At 50.2% G+C, this 20,249-nt stretch overlaps 1 protein-coding gene and 1 long non-coding RNA gene across 4 annotated transcripts in view; one reads left to right on the top strand and one right to left on the bottom strand.

The window, feature by feature from the left end:
* LOC143434823 (uncharacterized) overlaps positions 1-14,173 on the bottom strand; it is a 48,523-nt gene extending 34,350 nt beyond the window's left edge. Inside the window, exons 1-3 of one of the 3 annotated variants that reach the window (XR_013104615.1) lie at positions 12,519-14,173; positions 10,972-11,079; positions 3,384-3,461 (exon numbers count right to left, since the gene is read on the bottom strand). This is a non-coding gene — a long non-coding RNA (uncharacterized LOC143434823). Of the gene's footprint in view, positions 1-3,383; positions 3,462-10,971; positions 11,946-12,518 lie in introns of those variants that run through there. The other 2 variants (XR_013104616.1, XR_013104614.1) reach the window with 2 other exon arrangements.
* Positions 14,174-14,521: 348 nt separating this feature from the next.
* On the top strand, positions 14,522-18,832 carry B3gnt7 (UDP-GlcNAc:betaGal beta-1,3-N-acetylglucosaminyltransferase 7). The gene is made up of 2 exons (XM_034521574.2): positions 14,522-14,858; positions 16,520-18,832. The coding sequence occupies exons 1-2, from the start codon at positions 14,848-14,850 to the stop codon at positions 17,700-17,702; spliced, it is 1,194 nt and encodes a 397-aa protein (XP_034377465.1). The 5' UTR covers positions 14,522-14,847; the 3' UTR covers positions 17,703-18,832.
* The last annotated feature ends 1,417 nt before the right edge of the window (positions 18,833-20,249 follow it).

Raw genomic sequence — 20,249 nt, 5'->3', positions numbered from 1 at the left:
ACCACCAACCACCCTCTTCCCGCCATCCCTCCCCAAGCATGCGCTTTTCCAAAGTTTTACCAAGGCATCATTTGGGACAATAAACTGTGTTTAGAGTCCAACTATGATACACTTTGTCATTACTCTAACCAATGTGGGGGATCAGGTCACACACAGGGGACCAACGTCACTCCTGTAGCCTTTCTCACCCTCTCTCCTAACCGCTTCCTTCTGCCTTATCCTATGACAAGTAATTCATCTTTGTCACTATGGATTTGTTTGCATTTTCTAGAGTTTTGTACATGTAATCACAGAACAGCATGTGTTGCTTCTCCTCGTCCTCTTTTTTTTTAAGACAGGATTTCTCTGTGTAGCCCTAGCTATCCCAGAATTTTCTCTGTAAACCAGGCTGGCCCCAAACTCAGAGATTCTGCTTCTGTACGCCCTCCACAATTCCCCTCCCACCTCTACCTCCCGAGTGTGGGATTAAATGCATGAACCACCACTCCCTGGTGCTTTTTTTCTTTTGTAACCATTAGAGTTCTTTTGAGATCCTTTGTATGACATATATTGATAATTTGCCCCTTATGACCCTTTAGCTACACTGCGCAGGTGCACTGCAAGTGGTGTAGAGTTGTGTGTCACCCTGAAAATACATTCTGGAAAAGGCAGTATTAGGCAATGTCATCATTGTATGAACATCAAAAAATGTGTTTACACAAACCAAAACAATCATAATCACTAAGCCATAACCCCCACAGAACTAACAGATTCCTTGTTGACTAAAATATCATGTAGTGACCATCACTGGCTGCTACAAAAACAAGCCAACCAAAACAAAACAAAGAAAACCCTTGTCAGGCTTGGTGGCCAACAACTGTAATCCCAACAGAGGACTGAGAGTTTGAGACCAGCCTGGGCTACATAGGGAACCTAAGGCTAGACCAGACTACAATATCAAAACTCTGACTCAAAAATTAAGTACAGCCTGGAGGCACACACCTGTAAACTCAGTTACTCAGGAGGCTAAAGCAAGAGCTCTGATGTAAGTTTAAGGCCAGTGTAAGCTCCATAGCAAATTCCAGGCCAGCCAAGGCTCCATAAAAAGGGCCTGACTCTCGAGTGAGGTGGCTCAGCAGGTGCCTGCTACCAAGGCTGACAACTGACAAGTTAAGTTCCATCCCTAGAACCCACTAGGTGAGAGGAGAAAAGCCAGTTCCAACCTCTACACAAACACCTCAGCACACGTGCCCACCACACACGGTTTCCACACGTGTATGGATTCACATTCCCACCAGGACTGTATGAGAGATCCAGCTGCCACTCAGAATGTTTAACTCTGACACCTCTCAGGTGCACCTCTGAGCTTTCAGTCACATGACCCTAATGACAAACCATGTTGTGTGGACGCTGTCTGTGTATACCTGCTCTGTTCCTTTGAAGGGTCCATTAACGCTTTTTTCCCCCCTTTTGGATAGTACCAAACACTGGCTGTAATCTAAGGATGGCCTCAACTCAACTCAACTCAGGACGTAGCCTTGAATTTCCACTCTTCTCCCTGTGCCTCCCAAGTCCTGGGCTTACAGGCACCACTATGAGGGAGCTGATTACAGGCCCCAGAACTTCATGCACAGTAGGCAGTACCGACTGGTCCACATCTCCAGCCATTCAAATATTTTTCCCATTTTTTTTTACTTTTTTTTTTTTTTTTTTTTTTTTGGTCAATACATTTTATTATTTTAGTGAGTTTTTAAAAATTAGGATCATGCTGAGCGGTGGTGGCGCACGCCTTTAATCCCAGCACTTGGGAGGCAGAGGCAGGCGGATTTCTGAGTTCAAGGCCAGCCTGGTCTACCGAGTGAGTTCCAGAACAGCCAAGGCTATACAGAGAAACCCTGTCTCGAAAAACCAAGAACAAAAAAAAAAAATTAGGATCATACATAACAATTCTTTATTCCTTTTTAAGATTTATTTTATTTATTCATGTTTATGTGTATTATGTGTATCTCTGTATGCTAGGTGCATATGGGTGCCCAAGGAGGGAAGAATGGACATTGGATTCCCCAGAGCTAAAAATACAGATGGTTATGATCCACTTGACATGGGGGCTAGGAGCTGAACTCTCTGGTCCTCTGAATTCTTAAGAGCAAGTGCTCTTAACTTCTGAATTCTCTCTCCAGACTTGTTTGTTCTTGATCATAGCACTTTGTCAGAATTGTGTTTTCTCTCTCTCTCTCTCTCTCTCTCTCTCTCTCTCTCTCTCTCTCTCTCTCAGGCTGGCCTCAAACTCACAGCACTCTGCCTGCCTCTGCCTCCCAAGTACCGGGATTAGAGGTGTGGCTGTCACACCCAGACAAAATTATCCTTGAGAAGTGTCTTCTATAAGACCAGACTGTACTGGTCTTCTCATTTTTTCTCAGATATTTTCCAGAGCTGAACTTCTAGATTTTGGTGAAATCCAGTTCATCAGGGTGTTCTGGGTACCGTATCCAAGAAGCGTTCATTTCCCTCCTGTGCCTGGCACCAAGCCTGCATGCCCTCCTTGCTCAGTCAGTGGGCATGAAGAACAGACAAGGGATACGATGGAGTGGGGGAGCAGGAAAGGGACACAAGACACGGATGAACAGGGATTACAGGGGCTCTGGGGAAGGTCCCAGAGGGATGCCACTTTGTTGTTCCGTTTGAACCCAGGGCTTTGTACATAAGAGACACACGCTCTACCAACCGAGTCACATCCCCAAACCCACATTGCTTCTTAAGAGGCTCTGAAGAGACAAAAGCTAGTTCAGCCTTATGATCCCACAAGTAGGTTAGAGGCAGACTGCAGGTTCCAGAGGGAGCCCTGGGGGAAGAGTGTGGGAAGCAAGGGAAAACGGGGTCCTCTGAAGCTCTGATCCCCTGTCGGTAAGTAAAAGATGACATCTCTCTCGTTTATTTGGTCCTCTAGCTCTCCCCTCCAATTCTTCATTTTCAGATTTACTTTTAACTATGTGTGTACGTATGTGTACTATAATGCTAAAACTACTATACATGTATATATTACATGTATGTGTATGTATGTGTGGGAACACACGTGAATGGAGGTGCTTACAACAGTCAGAAGGGGGCGTCAGGTCCCCTGGAGCTGGGGTTACAAGTGGTTATGAGCCTCCTGATGTGGGCTGGGAACCAAACTCTGGCCCTCTGCAATAACCAACCATACTTTTAGCAGCTGAGCTATCTCTCCAACACCGTCACCCCCAATTTTCTTTCAAATAGGGTTTCATGTAGTACAGTCTAGCTTCACACTCACTTCCTTGAACTGATTCCCCCCCCCCCCTCCACCTACTAAGATCTGGAGTGGTGCCTTCACACCTGCAGCCCCTCGACTTCCATCTTTCTTGCCCCCTCCCCTTCCTTCTCACCTGTTTGCAAACTTTGTCTGTTCTCTGTGAGGTCTCAGCTCATGTTTGCACTGGGGTCTTCCTGGCTTCTCCTGTAACCTTGCAAAAAAAGAAAAAGTGTAGCACTCTGTATGTAGCAAGCTCAGCTTCAGTCTTTTGTGTCCTGTTGTTACCTGCCTTCCCCTTACAAATGGCTCCCTGTGTCTTAACCAAGATACCAGAGAATGTTCACAGATACTTTTAATGCTTGCTTCCTCAGCATCCTCAGGTCGGCTAGGGAGACACGGAAGAGGGGCTTTCTGGTAAAGCCTCCTCATACCTCTGAAGGGTCAAAGGTCCCAAAGGGTTTTTTGCTGTCCTCAAGTTCTGGGTATTCTGTTCCCACCCAATCTGCCGAATCTGTGCAAGACAGGCAAGGAGACAGTTTACAATAGCACCATCATTATGAGATCTTGAGTGGGAGATTTATCAAATCACAGATGACAAATTTCTGGCTCCTGAAACCAAACCAGGAGAGGGAGGCTCAGCAAGGGGCCCTTGTCAAGTTCCTCATACCACGTTCATCGATCACAAGATGTGGCTTAAAGCAGCACACCTCTTTGAACATCTCTCTCTCTTTCTCTCTCTCTCTCTCTCTCTCTCTCTCTCTCTTTCTCTCTCTCTCTCTCCCCATACCCAACACTGGTTATAATCTTATCTGATCAGATCAATTGATTATCAGAATAGGATTTTATATGGTTGAAATCAAAGAGTCAACCATGTGGGCTGGGGAAGACCCTGTTCCAGGTTTTTCAGAGTGACAACTGAGGCTCTAAGGCCTCAGTTCCTTGGGGTTGTTAGGTGGAGCAGGGCTCCTGGGTCCTTTTAGGTGTCAGCAGGAGTCATCCATGGCTCCTTGTGACCTCTCTGGTCCGGTCTACACATGTGTACCTACCTTTAGGAAAGAGAGGGGTCAGGGTCTTTACCTGCTTTGGTCTCTCCGGTTATCTTTCTATTCTTAAAGAGACAATGTCTGCATTTCAGGGCTTATGTGTCTAGATTGGGTCCTGATTTCCCAGGTATTCCAAGTCAAGGTCCATGATCTTCTTAATTTTTTAAAAAATTTACGCATATGAGAGTTTGTTCATATGTATGTAGTGCACCATGTATATATCTTGTGCGCATAGAAGCCAGAAGAGGTCATGGATCCTCTGGAACTGGAGTTAGAGGCTGTTAGTGGCTGTTGTGAGCCACTATATGGGTGCTGGGAACCGAACCCGGGTCTTCTTCAAGAACATCCAGTGCTCTTAATTGCTGAGCCATCTCTCTAGTCTCAAGGTTCATAATTTTAATATAGGCCTTTTGCCAGTAGGCTAACATAGTCCCAGGTTCTGGGTCCTAGGTGAATGTCTTGTGGTCACAAGGCCTCTGGTACAGGAGTCAAACCCTGCTCTCACCTCATTCCTCTCTCTTCCTGTGCTGTTTCATCCTGTCTCCTGAAGCCAAGAGTCAGGAATATAAGACATCTTCTTCCAAGAGATTGAGTTACACAGTGAGTAAAGGTACTTGCTGCCAAGCCTAAGACATGAGTAATTCCCAAGAACCCACATGGTGAAAGGAGAGAATGAATTCTTACTGGTTGTTCTCTGACCCCCATAGGCATTCTATGGTACATGTACGCGCACACACGCACGCACGCGCGCACACACACACACACACACACACACACACAGTTTTGTTTGTCTTTTTTGTTTGTTTGTTTTTTTCGAGACAGGGTTTCTCTGTATAGTTCTGGCTGTCCTGGAACTCACTCTGTAGACCAGGCTGGCCTCGAACTCAGAAATCCACCTGCCTCTGCCTCCCAAGTGCTGGGATTAAAGGTGTGAGCCACCACCGCCCGGCTTTGTTTGTCTTTTAAGACAGATTTATTTATGTAGCTCTGGCTGTCCTGGAACTCATTCTATAGACCAGGCTAGCCTCAAACTCACAAGAGATCTACCTCCTTCCTCTTCTGAGTACTGGGATTAAAGGCATGCATCACTACCACCTAGAAAAAAATGTTTTTAAAATTGCATTTATCAGAAACCAGTCCTCTTTAAACACCCAAGGCAAAGCCCTGGCTGGTCCACCATGCTGATCAGGTCAACACTCTGGACAGGAAAGGCTGAAATGCTGAACAACACGCCTGCAACTCCAGCCAGACCCAGAAGCCAAGAAGCCAGCTCCTGTAGTCTCACTACAGGAGCAAGATCTGTTAGGTAGTAGGTACAAAGCCCATGACTGAGGTTTGGGGTCATCGTCACAAGGTACCACCTGTGGCCTCTTCTCCAGTTGTATGGGAGGTTGTTCTTTCACACTTTACCACAATTCTATCAGATGAGATCAATGAGATCACTCCAGACTATCGGCCCAGGATGCAGTTATGTTCTTCACCTTGCTCTAAGTCTCATTGTATTTCTCTGTAAAATGTAAATAATAATCTTTGGCCTACCTAGTTAAGGGTTTTATGGGAAGAAGACAGGAGCTAGAATATGGAGAGGATTCTGGTGTGTGTGTGTGTGTGTGTGTGTGTGTATGTGTGTGTATGCATGTATGTATTGAGAGAGACAGTCAGAGACGTGTGTGTGTATGCATGTATGTATTGAGAGAGACAGTCAGAGACAGAGACAGAGACAGAGACAGACAGACAGACAGACAGACAGACAGACAGACAGACAGAGAAATACCCAGCATTAGTACACTGTGGAGCCTAAAAGGCATGCATCTTTGGGTACTTCAGCTCTCCAGCCCACCCCTCATCTCTCAGGCTAGATATCTGGCTGGCTGTCATGGGAACAAGGCTGTCCAGAGTGCACCTGGTCTGGGCTCTGGTCTGAAAAGGCGGCCATTCAAGGTTGGCTTGGCCAGGAGCCTTGTGATGAGAGACAGGGGGCCCTGTGCTCTAGAGGGAAGGAGGCCCATGTGGCCTCAGTGTGGAGCTGAGCTGTCAGCCTGGGAGGGTGGCAGGCTGGTTGGGAGGGGGAGGTGTCTCAGAAGGAAGACTGAGCTAGTGTTTAAGGCCTAGAGCTGAAAGGCCGCTGTGTGTCTCATGCTAGCTGCCTGGCAGGCAGACATATGACTCATTGGTGGCCAGAGGGTGCAGCCTGGGCCCAGCTGGCCAGGACAGGGGGCTCACTGCCCACCCACATGCAAATGTATGTCAGTATAAGTTGGAACAGGTGTGCCAGTGCTGGGGCTACATGTCTGACTGGGCTCTTTGGACCCCTTGCAGTAGCCACATCTTGTCCTCTTCTGACAGTGGCTGTGGTAAATCTGTCTCTCCTGCCAGTCAGGGTCTCTTGAAGTGGCCCATGCCTGCCTTCATCTCCGCCCCCATCCTATGCATCCCTTCCTGGGTGCTGCCCAGCAGAAAGGGCTGTCCTGGTTCTTTAATTATACCCACCGTGGTAGGACAGATGAAGACGGGGGAGGGGGGTGAACACAGATAGCTTGTTAAAGTGATGCTAGCCATTCAAAGCCGATTTGTAAAGGCCAGCAGGAATTCATTCCATTTCCAAGGACATAATAGTTGAGCAGAAGGAAAGCAGGGTATTGGGGAACCAGAGGGAGACAGGAGTCTTGCTTTCTGAAGTGGCAGCAGGAGGCAGTGCACACTATTAAAGGTTTGTGGGTAGAACCAGGAGTCCTGGAGCAGGCAGAGTTGAGGACCTGGGAGTGATAGAAGAGGCTACAAAAGACCTATTGGGTCCCAAGCCTATTCCCAAGGGCCTGCCAGGCAAGGTTTACATTGTAAAACAAAAAACAACTGGTCATGAGCAAGTGTGTATTTATGTGTGTCACTGGGTAAGCAAGTATCTCAGATCTGTGTGTGTGTGTGTGTGTGTCCATCCATGAGTTTTCTACATGTCTCTGAATCCTTATGTATTCATGTATAGTTTGATCTTACTGTACATGTGAGTGTCTGGGTATATGTGTTCACAGTCTATGTCATATGTACATTTATGTGGTTTTATATATGTCAGTATGTGATGGTGCATTTGAGTATCTGCCGGTGTGAGAAAGAATGTTTGTATATATGTGTGCCCTACTAAGAAGAAATGGCGTTCATCTCCAAGACACAGGCAAAGCCAGGAACCAACCACTAATCAGCCCTCCACTCCTTCTTGGCCTTCCCTGTCAGTTTATTTCTGCTTTGCTGCCCCAGGATCCTTTAAGCTCTGTCCTCTGAGTGACAGACCAACTCTACTTACACTTGACTGCCACCCCATACCCACAAAGCCATGGGTGGCCTTGGCTGTCCCCATACTAGCTGGTTTGTGCTTGAGCACGGAAAGGGAGCAGAAAGCTGTCCAGCCCCAGAGGTGCTGTGTCCATCTTCAACTGGCCAGCCCAGGGTTCCTCCCCATCCTAGAAAGAGGTGTCTTGACAGCATAAAGCAGTTGCCTACACAGCACCGCCCTCCTTCCTCCTGGGCTCTGCATCTGAGCAGTTTGTCTTACAGAATAGCTAGAGAGCCCTGGAGGCTTGGCCTAAGTGCTAAACATGGCCGGAACATCTCCAAGGTATCTGAGTGAAGCTCTGACTGAGCATAACTTTTAAGATCGGCAGAATCACCAAGCAACGGTGGTGATGCACGCCTTTAGTCCTAGCCTTTAGTCCCAGCACTCAGGAGGCAGAAGCAAAGGAATCTCTGAGTTCCGGGCCAACCTGGTCTACAGTGTGAGTTCCAAGACAGCCAGAGAAACCCTGTCTCCAAAAAACTTCCCCTTCTGAGAAAGAGAGAGGCAGATTCCTTTGAAGGCTATACCCCCCACCACCACCACCCCGTTCTTGGGGGCTGTCAATTTCAGTATCTTGTGCCATGCATAGAATGGAAATTATGACCCAGGCCTGGCCTGTCATGCTACTTCAACCCTGGGGATGTGGTCACTGGCCTAGGGTGGGACACATGACAGGGAGAAAAACCAGTGTAAGTCCTTCCCTGAGATTTTATATGAGAAAGTAGAAATGGGGTATGTGGGAGCTGGGGTGAAGTGTTAAGTACATACGGGTATGTTGAAGCCTTTGCCCTTCTTGTAAAAGGACAGGATGGCCATAAAGTGTTGGTGGTATTTCTATTATAGAAGCTAGCAAGTTTCTTTTGCTTCAGCTGCGTAAGAGTTGGGACTTACTATCGCTTAAAGCCAGAAGAATCCTGGACTATCTCTTGCCTGAGCCACATGCTTGGTCTTCAGGGTGCCAGAGCTACTTTGCCTGGCTCATAACATCCCAGGCATCCCAGGCAAGGAGGGGGCATCACGGCCCCTCCTTGGCTCTCTTGGTCCCCACCTAGATGTCTTACTGCCAGCGTCCTCTCTTCTCGAAGGTCCTAAACCCACCTCCGCTGTCTCTATCACCGCCTACTTCCTCAGCGTTCTTGCCTCAGTCTCTTCCACAGCTACTTCCCTGTCTGTCTGCTTCTCCCCAGCCTCACAGGAAGGCGTGTCTCTCTTCAGGTCCTTGCTCAAAGCTTGCCAGCCCGGAGTGCTCCAGGAAGTTAGCTTCCCTGCATCAGAGTTGCCTGGAAAAACAGAGAGCTGCTTTCTTTCTCCAGGGATTCCCAGGTAGCTCTCCTCGGTCTGGCCTTGGGACCAGCTCTGGGAAACCGTCTATCACTCAGTACTGTCACCTCCTTGATTGCTGAGGCTTAGCTCCATGAGTAAAGGACAATCAAAGGTCACCTTGGGTTCCCTAGAGCAGGGATAGGTTGCCTCACTTCCTCCATTCCTGGCTCATTCCCTTGTGATCTGCATTTCTTTGGTGTCTAGAAGGCCTTCGTGTCCTGCGCATGCGCACTCTAACAGAAACATAGAGGACCGTGTTCAGGCCTTTCTACAATGTCTGATTTTATTGAATAAGGAATTCTCAGAGTGCAGAAGTTTCACTGAGGGCAATTCATCAGCTGCTTCCACTCTCCTCCCTAGCCTTGGCTGAGGAAAACACAGATTCTTTCATTCTAATCTTAATTACTAATATTAACTGAGGTCACAGATTACAGATCGAGTAGTGAGTCTATGTATATGGGTATAGTTATAAGCTACAGAACGGCCACTAAAGTTGAAGGGGTCCCGGCAGGCCTGGGTCCTCCCTTTCAGGTCAGAGGCCAAGAAGGAAGCAAGGAGTTGAACTTCAGAGCATGAGGTGTCCTCCGTCTAAATCTAGTTGAGACTCTTGGAAGTTTAAACTCTGAAGGAGTTTCACAGTGGCCTAAGAGATAGAAGCCGACAGGAACACAAAGAGAGTTGGGTGGGGGTGGAGAAGTGAGATTAGTAATGTACAAGGCTGGAGAGCCGCAGGAGATGCCACTGGCTGCCACCACAGAGCCAGGCTGCAGGGCAGAGCTGAGCCTCAACTCTGAGTCTTGTGTCAAGAGTGAGGATCAGGACCGGTCCAGAAGGATGGACAGATAGACAATTGGAAAGACAGCAGTTTAAGAAGGCTGTGTCAACATCAAGGAGTCAGCCAAACTGAAGCCCCTGAACAGTCCGAAATTCTGTTAGTCCACTGACACAAAACCCAGGTGGTCAGGTGACAAGTCAGTGGGACCAGAGCCATGGCAGGGTTAGGGGTCTGTCCCTTCATGGGGTCCGGGTGGCAGTGTTACACCATTCCCCATCTAGTGTGTTCCTGAAGTTCTCAGGCCTCGTTTTCCTGCTGTGACTACGCTCACGCACTCACACGGTCCCATTTACTTTGGTAAATATAAAAGGTGACAGCCTTTCCACTTTTAGAAATAAGTTATTTATTCACCTGTATCTCGTCTATAGCAGCAGCATTTGTACTCAAAATGGAGCCAAAAGTGGCTTGTAAATTAGTGTCTTTCAGAGCAAGGCACAGCCTGCAAAACACTGCTATATACAAGATGGAGGGACTTAGGGCAGGGACTTCCTGCTCTCAACACCTTGGCTGAATGAAATTCCAAGAATTCAACTAGATTGATGGAAGATGCCCCAGGCTCTGAGGATTCTCCCTACGCTCCCCTGCTTCCCATCTCCCCCCATCTTACTCCTTGCTCCTTCTTGGGCCCCTGACTTACAGAGAGGACCTAGGCCTGTCAGATGGTTCAGCAATTGTATCTCACCTGTCAGCCTCATGCTGGAAGGAGAACTGACTCCTGAAAGTTATCATACACACACACACACCACATACATACACACATATACATACATATATACATAAACATACATACACATAAACAACACATACATATACACATATACCATATACACACATATATACACATACATATACATATGCACACACACTAAATATATAAGTGTACATTTAAAATTGAAAAATAGGGCTGGAAAGATGGCTCAGTGGTTAAGAATACCTACTACTCTTCCAAAGGTCCTGAGTTCAAATCCCAGCAAACACATAGTGGCTCACAACCAAATGGGATCTGGTGTGTCTGAAGACAGCTACAGTGTACTCATATACATAAAATAAATAAATAAATAAATAAATCTTTTATAATTGAAAAATAAAGGGGATTCAGCATCCAAGGAGATATGTCCCCTCTGTTCAGCCCTTAGTATTCCCCAGCTCCAGATCCTGCCTCCCGTACCTCCATGTGGGAGAGACCATTTACCTGTGGGTACTCTTCCAGTGCTGACTTGAATGGTATCCCTGGGGTCTCCCTGACCCCTTCAGCACCACGCTGTACTGTGTCAGGTTCTCGGTAGTGGACACCTGTGGCCTATGAGGACCAGAGGTTTCATTCTCACACTGTCTCATCAGAAATCATCTCAGACCCAGATTTATCCACTGCAAACTTCTAGAACAAAATGCAAAGCAAGCATCCTACCACGGTTCTGAGCTTGCAGAAACTCCTTTAAAGGTCCACACAGGAAAACATGTCAGGGCAATTCTCATGGTCACCCTGACCAACAGCTAGCTCTGAAGTCACAGAGGACCCATCATAGAAAGTTCCAGACCAGGGTAGTGCTCCACGGAATTGGTCTGGCATGGACAGAGGAGCCATGCCATTATTTCTAACGGGCAACACTTTTCCCACCAGCGAACGACCTCTGACTGCCCCAGCACTGGTTCTGGCCTCCAGCTGTGAGTGTAGGCAGCTGAATCTGAAGCCCCAGCTGTGGCTACCCCTGGAGTGTAACACTAAAACTAATTCACTTGCCCTTAACATCTGAGTTAAACTGACTACAGCTGACATAGCTTGTTGGTCTTTCGGCCGCCATCAGCTCCAAGTCTGCCCACGGTAGACTCTCCAAGGTGCCCAGGGTTCCTACTTTCTACTTTCCTGTTTCTTCTGTTTCATCCCCCATATCGTCCCGCAATGATATCTACCCAGTATGCCCTCTCATGGGTCAGGTCTCCCTACATCTTAAGTCTCTACAGACCTAATGGGGAGGGAGAAGTCACAGGGAGAGGGAAATGGGAGCTGGGAGAGAAGCGAGTTATTCAGAGAAGAAATGGGGAAGGAGAAAGGTGTTTCTTAGTGCACTTCTATATATGTCAGGTCACTGAGCACCCCTTCTGGGCCAGCAAGAGAACAGTTCAGAAAATGACTTGTAAGTTTAGGGACTCTATTCAATCTCTTCTTCCACCCACACCAACGTTTCCTGGAACTGCCATCTCCTCCCACCAAACTCTCACCTTAGCATGGGGGGGGGGGGGGGCGGGCAGTGGCAGAGTCCACTGCAGACTGGCCTTGCTCAGCCACTCCACTTGTTCCGAGACAGTCCCCAGCCGGATGCTATGCCCTCAGGGCTGGACAGGTGGAGGGGGACTAAGAGAGCCCAATGGTGAGAAATCACTGTGCTTCTGAGTAGTGATGGGAACCTGTGGCTCACTGAAAGCAGAATAGGGTGACACTGGAAAGTGATCAGAGCCTGGGTAACACACACACACACACACACACACACTCATACCTCGGTGTTACGCATTTCCTTATTCTGAATTCACAAACCAATGATCTTTGACAAACTGTCCTGATTGACCAGTTCAACTAGAAAACCCAAGGTGACCTTGGGCAGCTTCACCACCACCCCCCACCACCTCCAACACCCCCAGACCCCCTCCCCACAATTCCCAGATTACTCCATGTTCTCTTGTGGTCCCAGGATCCCCTGGGATAGGTCAAACATTAGTGATCAGAATATCAAAAGCACCCACCTGTCATAAGGCTCTGCGTGTAGGGGACACTGATGTGTCTGCTTCCTCTACGTCATCTCACATAACTCTGCATTGGCAGGAAATTGAGGTCTCAAGAAGATAAGCCAGCTCTCCCCTAAAAGCAGGCAGGAAGTGTGGAGGACTGGCCCAACCCCCAGCCCTTTGGCACTCAGATCTTAATTCACAAGCCCTTACCAGAAACACCCGTGTCCACCTTCACCTAGCACCTAGGGAAACGCCACACTAGGGTGAAAGGTGAATCAGAGGCTAAGAAGACTGCTCTCCAGCAAGGCAATTTGTGGAGAGCTGGGACAGAGCACCTGCTCTTCCCCAAAGTCACACTTACAGGGCAAAAAGAGAGAGCCCCAAAGCTTGGGTGGTACCAGTTGTGATGACGTATCTGTAACCCCCATCATTCCGGAGGCTAAGACAAGGTGATCTGGAGCTCAAGACCAGCCTGAACTGCATGCCAAGACCCTGACTCAAAACAAACAAAGCAAAACACAATACCCTGGGTGGTGGAGTAGTGAGAAGACAGGGATGGGTAGCCAGTGCCAAGCTAAGACAATGAGGACCAGTGACCTGGGACTAGTGGGACTGCAGTGACTCCTAGGGGCAGGCATCCAGGCCAGTGAGACTTACACTTCAGGCCAGGGCTTCTTGAGGACTTAAAGAGGACATTGTCCCAGGATTCTCCTCTGAAATTCTGATCTGAAGGCTCTTCATCATTGCTGACTGGAGCTTACAACACTCCAGAAAATTCCACTGTATGTTTAAGCACATATGGCAGCCCAAGGATCACTAAGAGAAGGCCAAAAGGAATCTTCACCCTTAAGACTCACTGGGACTATCTAGCCTCCCTGGGAGTATGGGTCAGTCAGTATCAAGTATTCCCTGGGAGAGGAACAGCATTGCAGAAAAATCATTCCCCATTCCTACTATCTGATAGAAATGCCTGAGACAGGACCACTTCCTAAGCCAGGCAGACCTCCTGGGTTTGAATATTAAGGTTGTGACTTCATCCATAGTGTGTGTGTTCCCGACTCTACCTCCTGGTAAGATAGAAACAAAGCATAGCACATGTCTCCAGAACCAAGTGAGTCACTAATGCCGGGACCTAGAACTAGGCTTGACAGATAGGAAGAGCTGGATGTTAGGAGTGGACTGTAAAAAGCTTCCATTTCAATCCTGGGGGTATTTTTGAAGTCTTACTGAGTACTCTGCATTGAGACCCCAATATGGGTCCAGACATCTGGATGACAGCAGGACCAGTAAGTAGCCTTATCTGCCAGAAAATTCCCCAAGTTACCCAGAGGAGACATCACCCCAGAGCCTGGGCCAAGGTGTCCCCTCCCTCCTTGTTCTGTGATTGTGTGTAGCCCACTACCAAGAGAAAATGGTGCTCACACAGCAGATTAATAAAAGCCTGGAGACAAAAGAAAAAAAGTGGGGGTGCGGTTAAGTGAAGGATTTGTTGGCAATACAAGAAGGAGGTTTTTGTTTGTTTTGAGACAAGAGTCTCATTAGGAAGTCCTGGCTGACCTGGAACTCACCATGTAGACCAGGCTGGCCTTAAACTCACAGAGATCCACTTACTGGGATTAAAAGCACTTGCGAACACTCTAGGAAAAAAAAGAAGAAGAAGAAGAACTTTTTGCAGAGGCTCATAAGCATTCTTACTGGAGCAGGGTAGTGCAGAAAGAGTGGGGTACCCAGAGCCTTCCTGGGTGACCTGGGCTGGCTGGGGCTCTGACACAGGCAACCCAGCCTCTCCTACCATCATCTCCTCTTGAGACCGCCGACCAGACCTAAACGATCCCGAGAAGGATAAAAGTAGACAGGGCAGAAAAAGAAAGGAAGCTTTAGGGAAAACAACCTTTATTCGCCACCCTCCTCTCTACACACCCAGGGCAACTCCAGAAGGAAGCAGCCAGGCCGCTAGGCGCCGGGTGGGCGTGGAGGTGGGCGGCGTCCGACGTCCCCACGTGTCCCGAAGGCAGGCGACCCGGTGAAGGCCCAGCACGGGGAAGTCGCCGCCTCAGGATGTTGGCGATCCTCAAGGTCTCTGAGATTCCGGCTCTTACCTTCGCGATCCTGCGGGGCGTGCCTCTGAGGTGACCAGGGCTGAACGGAGTTGCTGTCCCCGCAGTGAGCCGGGGTGCGAAGGGTTAACCTACCTGGGCCGCCGCCCCTGCGGCCCCTCCTCCAGCCGCAGGGAAAAAAGAAAGTCTCAGCGGGGGCGCGGCTCGGCCTCGTCCCGCCGTCCCCTGCCGCGGCGCCCAGAGCTGTGATCCGTGCGCCCTGCTCAGCTGCCCTGGACCGGGCCGCCATGTCTCTGTGGTGAGTCGGGGTCCCGGTGGGGCACAGGGTACCTCCGAGCTTCACCTTCTCCCGCGACCGCAGACTGCAAGGGATGCACGCTGGGTGTCCTGGGGCCGACCCCAGTTTCCCTGGGCAGCAAGGGTGGCGGGAGATGCGGAGCAGGGAGCAGCGGCGGAGCGGCAGGTGGGATGTGGGAGATGCGGGGCGCACGCTTGGCTCCCCGGCCGCGACTCCGGCAGCCTGTATGCAAGGTCCGGCCTTGGGGTCTCACTAGCAGACACACACACACCTCACCCCTTCGGTCTTCCCTCCTGTGGCCTCTTCTCCGGACCATCTCGACCCTTCTCCCTCCCCGGCTTTGCTCTTACAAATGGAGTGAACTGGTATGTGCGAGCCAGGGCTCTGGAGCTGGTCCTTACCCGGACTCCGGAGCTGCGGCGTGGAGCTTCTTTAGAACCCCCAAGGACTGGAACTGGGTTCGGAATCCTCTGCTCCGGTTCCCAGCAGGGTACCTAAGTCATTTTTCTCTTTCTCTTTCCCTCCAACCTGGTGGTCAGGAAGTCATGAGGCTCTTGGGGAAAGCTCGCTGAATGTGGGGAGGAGGACTCAGCATTCACTCACCCTGCGCCTCCCCAGGCTTAAAACCTGGGGTTGCCGGGCAGTGGTGGCGCACGCCTTTAATTCCAGCACTTGGGAAGCAGAGACAGGCGGATTTCTGAGTTCGAAGCCAGCCTGGTCTACAGCGATATCTTCCAGGATAGCCAGGGCTATACAGAGAAACCGTGTCTCGAAAAAAACAAACAAACAAACAAAACAAACCTGGGGTTATCTCTACCTGCTTTGTGGCTCCCTGGCTCTTGTACCTCCCCGCCTCGGAGGTGAGAGCTCTCTCTCTCTCTGCTGCCCCAGCCCTGGAAGGTCTCCCAGTGTGAGCCAAGGAGAGAAGAAGGTTCTCAGGGAAGGGGGCACAGGCAGGATCTCTCTTCCTGAGAAGAGCTAGGATTTCTGCCTCTGAAAAGGGTGTAGTGGGATTACCTGACCAGGTAAGGTCCCCGGAAAGTGGGTTTCCTTCCCAGGGCTGAAGGGCTAGGCACCTCATTGATCCATGTGCTCCATAAAGGTAGGCGTAAGGAGTCTGATGGGATTTGTCCACCCCCTTCGAGGCCTCCCGTCTAGAGTAAGAATGGCTCGTTTCTGTTGAGTCGGTGGGGGCTGCTAAGCCAGAACCCACTCCCCACTGCACTCCACAAGGAAACTACCCAAAAGCTGCAATAAGGTTACTGTCTTTTCCCCTTAGAGTGACTTGTTCAAAGTCACCTGGTGATACTGCTGTCCAATACTTATGTGAACTAAAAAAATGAAAGCCAGAGCACAGGGGATGGACAGAGGTCTCTTTTCCTGGCAAAATGACAGCATTTCACCGAGTTCATGCCTGGTGTTTATCCTGTGTCCTGTCCCATTCTGGAGGAACTTAAGAGGTTAAATGGGCCCCTCCCCAAAGTTGCTGGTTTGGGAGCCCAGTAGCTAATTCCACAGTGCTGCTTGAGTTGGGCTGTTAGCAGGAGAGAAGCAGATCCTCTGACCTTCCAGGAAGTAGCGGCCACTGGCCCATCTGTGGGCCCCTAATCCTCAGGAGGAGGACGGGTGCCAGCTCACCCTCTTTTCTGCTGCTCCCCCAGGAAGAAAACCCTCTACAAAAGTGTATGCCTGGCTCTGGCCCTCCTCGTGGCTGTCACCGTATTCCAGCGCAGTGTGACCCCTGGTCAATTCCTTCAAGATCCTCTACCACCCACACTGGGGCCACCCAAAACCGGAAATCTGGTCAACCCCAACAGCTTCTGGAAGAGTCCAAAGGATGGAGCAGCTCCCACCCCCACGGTTCCTCGGGGACCCCAGGTCTGGGATGTGATTACCACCAACTGCTCTATCAACATCAACCTGACCCATCAGCCCTGGTTCCAGAGTCTGGAGCCACACTTCCGACAGTTTCTGGCCTATCGGCATTGCCGCTATTTCCCCATGTTGCTGAACCACCCAGAGAAGTGTGACAGTGATGTCTATCTGCTGGTGGTTGTCAAGTCAGTCATTACACAGCATGACCGCCGAGAGGTCATTCGTCAAACCTGGGGCCATGAATGGGAGTCAGCAGGTGGGGGCAGGGGTGCCGTTCGAACTCTCTTCCTGCTCGGTACAGCCTCCAAGCAAGAGGAGCGAACCCACTATCAACAGCTGCTGGCCTATGAGGACCGTCTCTATGGTGACATCCTACAATGGGACTTCCTTGACAGCTTCTTCAACCTGACCCTTAAGGAGATTCACTTCCTTAAGTGGCTTGACATTTATTGTCCCAACGTCCCCTTCATTTTCAAAGGTGATGACGATGTCTTTGTCAACCCCACCAACCTGCTCGAATTTCTGTCTGACCGGCAGCCCCGGGAAAACCTATTTGTAGGTGATGTTCTGAAACATGCTCGGCCCATCCGAAAAAAAGATAACAAATACTACATCCCCTCTGTCATGTATGGCAAGGCCACCTACCCGCCCTATGCTGGCGGCGGGGGGTTCCTCATGTCTGGCAGCCTAGCTCGGCAACTCCACCATGCCTGTGACACACTGGAACTCTTCCCTATTGATGACGTCTTCCTGGGCATGTGCTTGGAGTTGCTGGGAGTGAAGCCCACCGGCCACGAGGGCTTCAAGACCTTTGGCATCTCTCGGGTCCGAGGTAGCCGAATGAACAAGGAACCGTGCTTCTACCGGTCCATGCTTGTGGTACACAAGCTGCTACCTGCCGAGCTGCTGGCCATGTGGGATCTGGTGCATAGCAATCTTACCTGTTCTCTCAAGTTCCAGGTGCTCTAATGCTGCTGGGCCACCAGTACATTTGTCCTCGAGTCCTTGGGGTCCTGGGACTGGAGATACATGGCATGGTTTTTGGTCCCCTGCAAGAGGTGAAGGGTTTGGGCCCTCCGTGCCCCTAGGTGTGGTGGGGTACAGAAAAACAGAGAGGAACTCCCAGAAATTCCCAGAAAGAGGCCCAGGAATAGCCAGAACTTCCCTGACTGGAGGTCATCTGAGGACCTGAATCTCTCCTAGTCTGGGCCTGTAGCCTGGCCTCTCTAGCCTGGTAGGAAGCCCCGGTGGCCTCTAAAGGAACATTTGCTCAGGTACCTGAGCTAGAGCTGGCCCCAGTGGGTCTGTGGCTGCCTCTTGTCCTCACAGGGAAGTCTTTCCTGTGAAATGCCTCTGACTCCCTGAGGGCCAGGCAGCCTTTATGGGAGCTCAGGCCTGTGCAGGTCCACAGGTGTCCCCTGGTCCACATTCCTGGATCTCCTAAGACAGGAGCTCCACAGGCTCTCAGCGCTACCCCAGGCTTGCCTGGAGTCAGCTGCACAGCCCCAGGCTTGCCTGGAGTCAGCTGCCAAGGCATGGCTCCTGGCTAGGTCTTCTCTTGTCCAGAAGCCTGACTGGCCGCTCTGACTACCTCAGCACTCCTCTAAACCTCAGTGTGGGCTAGCGCCCCACCTCACACCCCTGACACAGAGCAGAAGAGCAGTGCTCCTGGCCCCCAAAGCACAGTGATCCCTGAACACAGCCCGAGCCGGGTCTCACCCTTGGCACTTCACCAATACTGACTCCCTGGCCAGAAACCGGCCGGTTGGGCCCTAGGTGTAGACGTTCTTCTATTACTGTGAAATTTTATTTATGAAGAATTGGGAGGAGGCGGCTCCAGGCCTTGGGAGGTGTACCTCCTTTCTGTACACTTTCCTTCAGCGGCTCCATTTACCTGCTAGCATCTTTACCATTCGCCCCGGCCTTTCAAGTCCCACTCTGAGCCCTCCCCAACTGACACCCCTACTTTTCTGGGGCCTGCCCAGACTATTTTTCCCCTGTGAAAGAATGCCACCTCCCACTTCTGCCTGGGGTTACCTGAAAATGATGGAGGCATCTTCTCTATTTTCTCAATAAAACTGGAATGGTTGTTGAAGGCATCTGAACTAGCTGCTTCCTTGGTCTTGGCTAGTGGGTGTGTAAGACCTCTAGAGGGGCCTTAGAGGAAGGGGGGGACTGTGGTGGTGCAAGAAGCCTGCGAGCTCTAACAGTCAGCTGTCTCAGGTCACCACCTGGCCAGCTAAGGCCCCCAGCCTAAGTATCAATTAGCAAAGGCCTAGGCAAGAGTTCAGGCCCGGGGCTAGTGTTCTAGTGGGTGCCCTTAGGCAGGGCACGCAGAGTCTAATAGGCTCCCTGATGTCCTTGTGAAAGCATTGAAACAGACTTGGCTGGAGGAAGAGCCTGCCACGTGCAGGACTTTTGCCAAAGCTGCTGCTTCCGGAGGAGGAAGAGCAGTTACTGCCAGGACAAGATCTTCTGAGATGGTAGTGAGCAGGCCAGCTGTGTCCAGCTCAGATCCACCATGGGCCCAGCTGCCCCCATCCAAGTCCTAGGATTGGAAGGGACAGGGCTGCCACCATTTCTCCCTAGCACAGATCTTCCCACACCTCCTTCGTTAGCTGGCTATATTACCCGCAGAGCTCACTGTAGAACACATGCCTAGTTCCCAGAAGTTAAAAACTTGAAGACTGCAACAGTTCAGAGCCCTTTGGAGGAGCCAGCACCTGCTCCCAGAACAGCATCAGGGGAGCTAGAAGAGCCAGGCAGAGGCTCAGGACTACATGTGTGGCCACATCTAAGGACCAGGCAGAGATGAGATTTAAGCAAAGATCGAGGGAGGGAGATGGATGCTTGGTTGTGCAGCTAGATGGCAGACAGGCCTGATTTCTCAAGCCTCAGAGGTTTAGGGAAGTGTCTGGAGCTGACCCTGAGAATGGGGCAAGAGATCAGTAGTTCTAAAGCTACTACTTTTGGCTTCCTTTGTCTTTGACTTGGGTCCTGTGGCCTGGGAACTCAGTGGAAGTAGCCTGCCTACACTGTGGGTCTCGATGACTGGCGGTGTCAAGTTAAGACTCCAGCCACTCAGTGCTTTCTGAGCCTTGCCCACTGAGCCAAAGTGTGTGAGGTTTTTGCTTCACTTGGGCCCAAGGCTGGGCAAGCAGGCCACATTAACTCAACAGAAGGAAGGCCAAGGAGCCCCTAAGGGGATGCTGACACATTTCCCATCCCCCAGCACCACCCTGACTGAGCTTTGTACCTGCTTAAAGGACTCGGGGATATTTCCTGGAGGTAGACTGGAATTTGGGGAGGAGCCACTGTGGGGGAGACAAAGGGGAGGTTCCCTGCTGAGTTTGTTAACAGATCTCAGTTCTTGGGTCTGGAAGTGGTAGAAACACACCAGACCCAGAGAAACTCAGACAAGAGCAAGTTAAGGCCAGTGGTTCCTAGAACAAAGGAAAGGGGTTACTAAATAATAATAAATAATAATAATAATAATTCTAACCATCCCATCCAGAT

This window comes from Arvicanthis niloticus, chromosome 17, assembly GCF_011762505.2.
Source record: "Arvicanthis niloticus isolate mArvNil1 chromosome 17, mArvNil1.pat.X, whole genome shotgun sequence".
NCBI lineage: Eukaryota > Metazoa > Chordata > Mammalia > Rodentia > Muridae > Arvicanthis > Arvicanthis niloticus.
This window is presented reverse-complemented; position numbering and strand designations above follow the sequence as displayed.